The sequence below is a fragment of the Cherax quadricarinatus genome, chromosome 73 (genome assembly GCF_038502225.1).
Source record: "Cherax quadricarinatus isolate ZL_2023a chromosome 73, ASM3850222v1, whole genome shotgun sequence".
Lineage (NCBI taxonomy): Eukaryota > Metazoa > Arthropoda > Malacostraca > Decapoda > Parastacidae > Cherax > Cherax quadricarinatus.
The window spans coordinates 14,945,950-14,958,130 of record NC_091364.1 but is presented as its reverse complement, the minus strand read 5'-3'; the positions used below and the strand labels follow the sequence as shown (position 1 = coordinate 14,958,130).

Genomic DNA, 12,181 nt, shown 5'->3' with positions numbered 1-12,181 from the left:
GATATTCAGGTGAAAAACACCAGTTAGGATAACACACACACAGTTTTACCACAGCACAGTATTAATGGTAATAGTTGGAAATGAGAATCAGTCTCTAAAATAAAATTTCCAACAGCACAGTCTGTAACAGAACCTTTATAAATTATCCTTTAAATACCATTCCTAAAAATTTTCATCCTGAAATGAACTAAGAAGTGCCAGCATAATTTTTAAATTTATAACATTTGAGGTAATAAATCTATATCATTATCATAAAATGGCTAGGAGAATAATTTGATCCTACGCTAGCTTGATTCTGAACGACAAATTATAAGTTGCATGTCAAAAAATTTTCATTATAAGTACCAAGTACGTACTAACTTATGCACTATACCTCTATGGTGGCCAGCATAGTGAGTGAAGTGATAACAGGTAGCAAGTAGTACGGGTCACACACATTGAGATCCATAAACCAAAACAGACCACCAGTCTGGAAGCTATCCAGGGGTAGATTGGCCAACCGTCGGAGAGCAAGGAACACGGAAATAAAGACGGGTGCCTAAAAAGTAAAATATCAAGCATTAAAATATATGTGACATTTCCCAATCTTTTAAAATGTGGCTTAAATTTTTTTTAAGCATCAGGCTCTAAATGCTAATTAACGAAGCCTCTGTATTTAATGAATAAATGTCATATACTAAGCTCAATAAAGATAAAAAGGCAAAAAGTGTGAAAAACCAAATCAACCATTGAATTGGTCTGAAAACGAGTCTCAGATCAATTTCCCAATACCTCAAGTTTTCACTGGGTCACTCCTATTTTGAAAATGACTGACATATGGGATGAGATGGAAGGTTGCAGTGTGTAAGTTGAGGCAGATGGCTCTGGTGTGTTTGATGAGGTGGATGTCTGCGTTGCATGGGATAAGGTGGACAGCTGTAATTATTGGGCTGAGTCTAATACAGAGTTGCTATTTACTGGAGTCCTCAAGAATTCTGGCATGCTTCTCTGCTGTGTTTTTCTCAGCAGTGCTTTACACAGATAAGACAATCACCTGCACCATAGCCCACTTTACAGCAATACTTCAAAGTTAGCAAAGGTCTAATCAGTGAAAGCATCTAATTTTATCAACAGCCTTCTAGGCTATAACTAGGACTGTATCAATTACTGGGATGCCCTAAACCATGATGAATCTTTCTTAGTTGCATTTTATTATATGAGAAATGGGGAAAAACTTACGATTTTTGGGGTTTACCTGGAGGGGGTTTCAGGGGTCAACGCCCCCGCAGTTCGGCCTGAGATCAGGCCTCGTGGTGGATCAGAGTCTGATTAATCAGGGTGTTGCTGCTGGCCACAAGCAAACTGACGTACGAATCACAGCCCAGCTGGTCAGATACTGACTTTAGGTGCCTGTCCAGTGCCTTTTTGAAGACGGCCAGGGGTCTATTGGTAATCCCCCTTATATATGCTGGGAGGCAGTTGAACAGTCTTGGGTCCCGGACACTTATTGTGCTGTCTCTCAGTGTACTCGTGGCACCCCTGCTTTTCATTGGGGAAATGTTGCATCTCCTGCCAAGTCTTTTGCTTTCATAGGGAGTGATTTTCATGTGCAAGTTTGGTACTAATCCCTCTAGGATTTTCCAAGTGTATATTATCACATCTCTCTCTCTCACCTGCATTCCAGGGAATACAAATCAAGGGCCTTCAACTGTTCCCAGTCATTTAGGTGCCTTATCATACTTCTGTGTGCTGTGAAAGTTCTTGTACACTCTCCAGGTCAGAAATTTCACCTTGAAGGGGGCAGTTAGCATACAGCAGTATTCCAGCCTAAAGAGAACAAGTGATTTGAAGAGAATTCATCATGGGCTTCGGGTCCTTAGTTTTGAAGGTTCTCATTATCCATTCTACCATTTTCCTAGCAGATGCAGTAGCTACATTGTTGTGGTCTTTGAAGGTAAGATCCTCTGACATTATCACTCCCAAGTCCTTCATATTGCTTTTTCGCTTTATTGTATGGTTAGAATTTGTCGTATACCCTGATACAGTTTTAATTTCCTCAAGTTTTCCATATTTGAGTAGTTCAAATTTCTCTTCATTGAACTTCATATTGTTCTGAGTGGCCCATTTGAAGATTTGGTTGATGTCCGCCTGGAGTCCTGCGGTGTCTTCGATGGAGTTCACTGTCATGGGAATCCGGGTGTCATTCGCAAAGGAAGATACAGAGTAATGGCTTACATCTCTATGTCAGATATGAGGATGAGGAATAGAATGGGAGTGAGTAATGTGCCTTGTGGAAAAGCTTTTCACTGTAGCTGCCTTTGTTTACTATTACTCTTTGTGTTCTATTTGTCAGGAGGCTATAGATCCATCTACCAACTTTTCCTGTTATTCCTTTATCGCACATTTTGTGTGCCATTACACCATCATCACACCTGCCAAAAGCTTTTGCAAAGTCTGTGTATACTATATCTGCATTTTGTTTATCCTCTACAGCATCCAGGCCCTTGTCATAGTGGTCTAGTAGCTGGGACAGGCAGGAGTGACCTACTCTAAACCTGTGTTGCCCAAGGTTGTGTAATTGATGGCAATCTAGGTGGTTGGCAATCTTGCTTCTTAGAACCCTTCCAAAGATTTTTATGATATAGCATGTTAGTGTTATTGGTCTGTAGTTCTTTGCAATTGCTTTACTGCCACCTTTGTAGAGTGGGGCTATGTCTGTTGTTTTTGGAGAGTGTGGGATGACCCCCATGTCCATGCTCCTTCTACAAAGAATGCTGAAGGCACGTGATAGGGGCTTCTTGTAGTTCTTGACGAACACTGAGTTACACGAGTTTGGGCATGGGGCAGAGTGCATGGTTATGTCATTTATTGCCTTTTCAAAGTCTTGTGTTAGGATAATATACGAGATTTTTTATTTGACCAAATTTTGGGTCTCATTCATCCATGATTCATTTGGATTGTCGACCCTTAGATTTTTTTTTTTTTTGCATTGGACATGTACAGATTTTGTTGCAGGCACTGTAATACTTAGCATCATAAGCAAATGCTAGTATGTATATATTTAAATTTACACTGGCTGAAACCCAAGTCAGGTCATTTTTGTACATCTTTCCAAAGTAAGTGTACAAGTCTCACTTTTTTCTGGCAGTGAAACGAAGTGTTTTTGTGCATAATTTTTATATTATACTCATCACACACAGGTCTTTCCTCTTTATCTATCTGCATACAGTCAACACATAATCAGCCTTGAGCGATTTATTGCAACGCACAGTGCCCCGTGGCCTGGTGGCAAAAGCTCTCACTTCACATGGTGAGGGTCCGGGTTCAATTCCTGGTGAAGAGGTGGAAACATTGGACGTGTTTCCTTACACCAGTTGACAGACCCTGAGCTGCTTTGGGGATTAGCGTGGACGGTTACAAAGCATGGCTTGCTTCTGCAGTGTTTTAAAAACTGAGTTTGGAGAGTTGAAGGAGGAGGTCTTGCTTCTCCAGGAGGAGATTAGGAGGCTGAAGGTCCACCTCAATGGGCCTGGGAGAGAGTGTGAGGTGGTTGGAGATGTGGGGAATGAGGGTTCTAGCAGTGAGGTGCAGTCTGTCTCTCACTGTGAGGAGGCTGTAGGTGGGGAGGTAGCAACGGGTACCAGCAGTGAGGTGCAGCCCAGCACCTGCTACAAGTGGCGAGTTGTTCACAGTAATGGGAGGCGCATCAGAGTAAGGAAAGTTAAGAGTGAAGATCTGAAGGTAGGAAATCGCTTCTCTGTTCTCCAGGATGAATGTACTTCAGTGGCCAGTGAAGGTAAGGGTACTACTGCCCCTGCTAATGAAGGTAAGCGCATTCTTGTGGTTGGTGACTCTCAGGTAAGATATGTTGACCGTGCTTTTTGTAATAGGAATAAGAAGATGAGAGATAGAGTGTGCTTCCCTGGAGCTGGTGTTGGGGACATTGTCAACAGACTGGATAATATCATGTCAGGTAATGGGAACAAGCCCATTATCTGTCTCAGTGCTGGTGGAAATGATATTGGGAAGGGTAGGAGAGAAGAGCTGCTAGATAAGTACAGGTCAGCTATAGATTTCATTAAGTCTAAGGGAGGGATCCCAATCATATGTAGCATCTTGCCTAGAAGGGGAGTAGGAAATGAATGGTTGTCTAGGGCAATTGGTGTAAATTGCTGGCTAGACAGATACTGCAAGGAACTTGCAATCCCATTCATTGACAACTGGAACAACTTTTATGGCAAACATGATATGTATGCAAGGGATGGGGTTCATCTCTCTGGGGCAGGGGTGGTAGCACTTGCAGACTCGATTGAGAAGGCCATTGGTGAAATGCCTATGATTTTAAACTGATGGAAGATAGAGGTATGGGTGTGTGTGGGAAACAAGCAGGTTGCAACACTAGGGTTGGAAACAGTAAATGTATAAAAGGCATTCAGCATGAAGTTATAAATAAAGACAATAGAACAGGTCAGAAAACAAAGGGGGACAGCAGAGGGCAGCAAGGGACTAGCTCCCTTAAGGTTTACTATACTAATAGCAGGAGTGTTAGAAATAAGATAGATGAGCTAAGATTAATTGCAAGTGCAGGAAACATAGATATTATTGCTATAACAGAGACCTGGCTCAATCTGAAAGATAGAGAGATGCCATCTGAATGTCACATACAAGGCTATAAATTATTCCACACTGACAGGGTCAACAGGAAAGGTGGTGGAGTAGCGATGTATGTCAGAGACAATTTAAATTGTTGTGTTAGACAAGATATTACATTAGAAGCGTCAGCCACTGAATCTGTTTGGTTACAGCTTCTCGAGGGCCGAGAAAAACTAATTTTGGGTGTGATTTACAGGGCCCCAAATCTTGATAGGGAGTGCAGTAAACTTCTATGGGACGAAATTCGTAAGGCATCTACATACGAAAATGTTGTGCTAATGGGAGATTTCAACTATAGACAGATTGACTGGAGCAATTTGACAGGAAATTTAGAGTCGGGTGACTTTCTTGATACGATCCAGGATTGTTTTTTAAAACAGTTTGTGACAGAGCCAACTAGGGGAAATAACCTCCTTGACTTGGTTCTTGCCAGTAGGGAAACACTAATTAATAATCTTGAGGTTAATGATGAGCTTGGGGAGAGTGATCACAAATCACTCAGTTTTAACATATCATGGAATTCCCCTAATAATGGCAATCAAGTCTCCGTCCCTGACTTTCGCTTGGCTGATTTCATAGGACTGAAAAATTACTTAGGTGGGCTGAACTGGAATGACCTGACTAGGGGTCAGGTAGGTGGTGATGGTTGCCGATATGATGCTTTCCAGGGCATAGTTCTAGCTGCTCAGTCAAATTATGTTCCAAATAGGGAAATCAGATCAAACAAAAATGATCCTAAATGGATGAACAATAGATTAAAATATCTGATTGGTCAAAAGAGAGGCATATATAGGCAAATCAAAAGAGGAGAGGGGCAATTAAGAAATCGATATATTCAGTTAAAGAGAGAAATAAAAAAGGGAATTAGAAAAGCAAAAAGAGATTATGAGGTTAAAGTTGCAAGAGAATCGAAGACTAACCCAAAAGGATTCTTTCAGGTATACAGAAGTAAGATCAGGGACAAGATAGGCCCACTCAAAAGTTCCTCGGGTCAGCTCACTGACAGTGATAAGGAAATGTGTAGAATTTTTAACACATACTTCCTCTCAGTTTTTACACAGGAGGATACCAGTGATATTCCAGTAATGATAAATTATGTAGAACAGGACGATAATAAACTGTGCACTATTAGGGTCACAAGTGACATGGTCCTTAGGCAAATAGATAAATTAAAACCTAACAAATCCCCAGGCCCTGATGAACTGTATGCAAGGGTTCTAAAGGAATGTAAAGAGGAGCTTAGCACACCTTTGGCTAATCTTTTCAACATATCACTACAAACTGGCATGGTGCCAGATAAGTGGAAAATGGCAAATGTGATACCTATTTTCAAAACAGGTGACAGGTCCTTAGCTTCGAACTATAGACCAATAAGCCTAACCTCCATAGTGGGAAAATTTATGGAATCAATAATTGCCGAGGCAGTTCGTAGCCACCTTGAAAAGCATAAATTAATCAACGAATCTCAGCATGGTTTTACAAAGGGACGTTCCTGCCTTACGAATTTATTAACTTTTTTCACTAAGGTATTTGAGGAGGTAGATCATGGTAACGAATATGATATTGTGTATATGGACTTCAGTAAGGCTTTTGACAGGGTCCCACATCAGAGACTATTGAGGAAAATTAAAGCACATGGAATAGGAGGAGAAATTTTTTCCTGGATAGAGGCATGGTTGACAAATAGGCAGCAGAGAGTTTGCATAAATGGGGAGAAATCAGAGTGGGGAAGCGTCACGAGCGGTGTTCCACAGGGGTCAGTGTTGGGCCCCCTGCTGTTCACAATCTACATAAACGACATAGATGAGGGCATAAAGAGCGACATCGGCAAGTTTGCCGATGACACCAAAATAGGCCGTCGAATTCATTCTGACGAGGACATTCGAGCACTCCAGGAAGATTTGAATAGACTGATGCAGTGGTCGGAGAAGTGGCAGATGCAGTTTAATATAGACAAATGCAAAGTTCTAAATGTTGGACAGGACAATAACCATGCCACATATAAACTAAATAATGTAGATCTTAATATTACGGATTGCGAAAAAGATTTAGGAGTTCTGGTTAGCAGTAATCTGAAACCAAGACAACAGTGCATAAGTGTTCGCAATAAAGCTAATAGAATCCTTGGCTTCATATCAAGAAGCATAAATAATAGGAGTCCTCAGGTTGTTCTTCAACTCTATACATCCTTGGTTAGGCCTCATTTAGATTATGCTGCACAGTTTTGGTCACCGTATTACAGAATGGATATAAATTCTCTGGAAAATGTACAAAGGAGGATGACAAAGATGATCCCATGTATCAGAAACCTTCCCTATGAGGATAGACTAAGGGCCCTGAAACTGCACTCTCTAGAAAGACGTAGAATTAGGGGGGATATGATTGAGGTTTATAAGTGGAAGACAGGAATAAATAAAGGGGATGTAAATAGTGTGCTGATAATATCTAGCCTAGACAGGACTCGCAGCAATGGTTTTAAGTTGGAAAAATTCAGATTCAGGAGGGATATAGGAAAGTACTGGTTTGGTAATAGAGTTGTGGATGAGTGGAACAAACTCCCAAGTACCGTTATAGAGGCCAGAACGTTGTGTAGCTTTAAAAATAGGTTGGATAAATACATGAGTAGATGTGGGTGGGTGTGAGTTAGACCTGATAGCTTGTGCTAACGGGTCGGTTGCCGTGTTCCTCCCTTGAGTCAATGTGACCTGACCTGACTAGGTTGGGTGCATTGGCTTAAGCCGGTAGGGACTTGGACCTGCCTCGCATGGGCCAGTAGGCCTTCTGCAGTGTTCCTTCGTTCTTATGTTCTTATGTTCTTATGTTCACCCATCAGTAAAATGGATACCTGGGTGTTAGTGGACTGGTGTGGGTCGCATCCTGGGACAAAACTGGCCTAATTTGCCCGAAATGCTCTGCATAACAAGCGGCTTTCTATTTAGTAGTATATCACTGATGCCAGCTAGACTTGTATACCTTGTACATGTACTTGCAGTAATTATTTTATTTTTATTAACACACTGGCCGATTCCCACCAAGGCAGGGTGGCCCAAAAAAGAAAAACTTTCACCATTATTCACTCCATCACTGTCTTGCCAGAAGGGTGTTTTACACTACAGTTTTTAAACTGCAACATTAACACCCCTCCTTCAGAGTGCAGGCACTGTACTTCCCATCTCCAGGACTCAAGTCCGGCCTGCCGGTTTCCCTGAACCCCTTCATAAATGTTACTTTGCTCACACTCCAACAGCACGTCAAGTATTAAAAAACTTTTGTCTCCATTCACTCCTATCAAACATGCTCACGCATGCACACTGAAGTCCAAGCCCCTCGCACACAAAACCTCCTTTACCCCCTCCCTCCAACCTTCGCTAGGCCGACATCTACCCTACCCAGTCTTCCTTCCGCTACAGACTGATACACTCTTGAAGTCATTCTGTTTCGCTCCATTCTCTCTACATGTCCGAACCACCTCAACAACCCTTCCTCAGCCCTCTGGACAACAGTTTTTGGCAATCCCACACCTCCTCCTAACTTCCAAACTATGAATTCTCTGCATTATATTCACACCACACATTGCCCTCAGACATGACATCTCCACTGCCTCCAGCCTTCTCCTCGCTGCAACATTCATCACCCACGCTTCACACCCATGCAAGAGCATTGGTAAAACTATACTTTCATACATTCCCTTCTTTGCCTCCAAGGACAAAGTTCTTTGTCTCCACAGACTCCAAAGTGCACCGCTCACCCTTTTCCCCTCATCAATTCTATGATTCACCTCATCTTTCATAGATCCATCCGCTGACATGTCCACTCCCAAATATCTGAATACATTCACCTCCTCCATACTCTCCCTCCAATCTGATATCCAATCTTTCATCACCTAATCTTTTTATCCTCATAACCTTACTCTTTCCTGTACGTATTCACTTTTAATTTTCTTCTTTTACATACCCTACCAAATTCATCCAACAACCTCTGCAACTTCTCTTCAGAATCTCCCGAGAGCAGTGTCATCAGCAAAGAGCAACTGTGACAACTCCCACTTTATGTGTGATTCTTTATCTTTTAACTCCACGCCTCTTGCCAAGACCCTCGCATTTACTTCTCTTACAACCCCATCTATAAATATATTGAACAACCAGGGTGATATCACACATCCTTGTCTAAGGCCTACTTTTACTGGGAAATAATCTCCCTCTTTCCTACATACTCTAACTTGAACCTCACTATCCTAGTAAAAACTCTTCACTGCTTTCAGTAACCTACCTCCTATACCATACACCTACAACATCTGCCACATTGCCCCCCTATCCACCCATAATCCATAAATGCCACAAAAACCTCTTTATCTTTATCTAAATACTGTTCACTTATATGTTTCACTGTAAACACCTGGTCCACACACCCCCTACCTTGCCTAAAGCCTCCTTGTTCATCTGCTATCCTATTCTCCATCTTACTCTTAATTCTTTCAATAATAATTCTACCATACACTTTACCAGGTATACTCAACAGACTTATCCCCCTATAATTTTTGCACTCTCTTTTATCCCCTTTGCCTTTATACAAAGGAACTATGCATACATTTATTAAATAATAGCACCAACCACTCCAAAACTATATCCCCACCTACTTTTAACATTTCTATCTTTATCCCATCAATCCCAGCTGCTTTACCCCCTTTCATTTTACCTACTGCCTCACGAACTTCCCCCACACTCACAACTGGCTCTTCCTCACTCCTACAAGATGTTATTCCTCCTTGCCCTATACACAAAATCACAACTTCCCTATCTTCATCGACATTTAACAATTCCTCGAAATATTCCCTCCATCTTCCCAATACCTCTAACTCTCCATTTAATAACTCTCCTCTCCTATTTTTAACTGAGAAATCCATTTGTTCTCTAGGCTTCCTTAACTTGTAAATCTCACTCCAAAACTTTTTCTGATTTTCAACAAAATTTGTTGATAACATCTCACCCACTCTCTCATTTGCTCTCTTTTTACATTGCTTCACCACTCTCTTAACCTCTCTCTTTTTCTCCATATACTCTTCCCTCCTTGCATCACTTCTACTTTGTAAAAACTTCTCATATGCTTACTTTTTCTCCCTTACTACTCTCTTTACATCATCATTCCTCCAATCGCTCCTCTTCCCTCCCGCACCCACTTCCCTGTAACCACAAACTTCTGCTGAACACACTAACACTACATTTTTAAATCTACCCCATACCTCTTCAGCCCCATTGCCTATGCTCTCATTAGCCCATCTATCCTCCAATAGCTGTTTATATCTTACCCTAACTGCTTCCTCTTTTAGTTTATAAACCTTCACCTCTCTCTTCCCTGATGCTTCTATTCTCCTTGTATCCCATCTACCTTTTACTCTCAGTGTAGCTACAACTAAAAAGTGATCTGATATATCTGTGGCCCCTCTATAAACATGTACATCCTGAAGTCGACTCAACAGTCTTCTATCTACCAATACATAATCCAACAAACTACTGTCATTTCACCCTACATTATATCTTGTATACTTATTTATCCTCTTTTTCTTAAAATATGTATTACCTATAACTAAACCCCTTTCTATACAAAGTTCAATCAAAGGGCTCCCATTATCATTTACACCTGGCACCACAAACTTACCTACTACACCCTCTCTAAAAGTTTCTCCTACTTTAGCATTCAGGTCCCCTACCACAATTACTCTCTCACTTGGTTCAAAGGTTCCTATACATTCACTTAACATCTTCCAAAATCTCTCTCTCTCCTCTACATTCCTCTCTTCTCCAGGTGCATACACGCTTATTATGCACTTTTCGCATCCAACCTTTACTTTAAGCCACATAATCCTTGAATTTACACATTCATATTCTCTTTTCTCCTTCCATAACTGATCCTTCAACATTACTGCTACCCCTTCCTTTGCTCTAACTCTCTCAGATACTCCAGATTTAATTCCATTTATTTCCCCCCACCGAAACTCCCCTACCCCCTTCAGCTTTGTTTCGCTTAGGGCCAGGACATCCAACTTCTTTTCATTCATAACATCAGCAATCATCTGTTTCTTGTCATCCGCACTACATCCACGCACATTCAAGCATCCCAGTTTTATAAAGTTTTTCCTTCTTCTCTTTTTTAGTAAATGTCTACAGGAGAAGGGGTTACTAGCCCACTGCTCCCGGCATTTTAGTCGCCTCATACGACACGCATGGGTTATGGAGGAAAGATTCTTTTCCACATCCCCATGGACAACAGAAGAAATAAAGAACAAGAACTATTTAGAAAAAGGAGAAAAACCTAGATGTATGTATATATATATGCATGTGCATGTCTGTGAAGTGTGACAAAAATGTAAGTAGGGGTAGCAAGATATCCCTGTTATCTAGCATGTTTATGAAACAGAAAAAGACACCAGCAATATTACCATCATGTAAAACAGTTACAGGTTTCTGTTTCACAGTCATCTGGCAGGATGGTAGTACTTCCCTGGGTGGTTGCTGTCTACCAACCTACTAAAGATATTATTATTATTATTATCATATTATAATGATAGGTTTTATCGCCCTTTGCCTGTTCTGTATTAAAACTCTTATTAAGAGATCAAATTTCCTTTACCATGCAAGTGAGTCTTATTACCATTACTGATATTCTCACTTGCTTTTTACTTCATCTGCCCTCTTCATCACAATTTGATTCCTGCTTTCCATGGTGATTAACCTTTGTTGTTGTTGAAAATGTTTAACATGTTTCAGTAAGTCTACTACAGTACTGCTCCATTCTTGTACTGTTTGGTTCCTATTTATTGCTTTTTTAGATGACTCTGTATTAAGACTGAAAAAGCCACTCATGACTAAGTATTTCTTAAAGAAATATCTTCAACTTTATGTAAATTTCTTTGTCCACACACCACTCCTACTATTCCTTACATAATAACAACAATAAGCTATTAGTAATATGAATATTGAAATAGAATGAATTAGGGAAGAACTTAAAAGGCTTATACAGAGAATAACTTGACAATGTCCAACCTAAAAGCCTACGTAGTGTAGTGTATGTTTTGCTCCATTATTGTTCAAATTTCATAGTACAATCTCTTAGTAATTAAATAATCAACTACCTCATTATATCATTTTCCTAGTAAGCATAAGTCACCTTATGTAATTTTCTTATTTACTATTGTTTGCTTAAATATTAGCTGAATTGATAATTTCTCTGTCCATATTACTATCTCATATTTTTTTAAATATTATTAATTGATATTACTTACTAAAATTAATAATTAATTACCATTTTTACTATAAGTACAATTTACTCTTAACATTTTTGACATTTAATTACCATTACTTGTCTAATTACCATAACCTGTTTTAATACCACATTTACTATCTTAGAGTACTCTTAAATACCTTGTACTGCCAAATAACCTCTAGTATAACTACCAGTGCAATATTGAATCCAAATAACTGTTCTTAAAATTTAATACTTGAAATAAACATTACTTTTTCATTTTTTTTTTTGCTAATTAATCTTTTTTTGT

General features: G+C 40.1%; 1 protein-coding gene across 2 annotated transcripts in view; it reads right to left on the bottom strand.

Annotated features, from left to right (window-relative positions):
• OXA1L (OXA1L mitochondrial inner membrane protein) overlaps positions 1 to 12,181 on the bottom strand; it is a 229,417-nt gene that overhangs the window by 35,811 nt on the left and 181,425 nt on the right. For both annotated transcript variants that reach the window (XM_070100618.1, XM_070100617.1), the window contains one exon: positions 374 to 538. In XM_070100618.1, the coding sequence (XP_069956719.1) occupies positions 374 to 538 (165 nt within the window). The remainder of the gene's footprint in view (positions 1 to 373; positions 539 to 12,181) is intronic.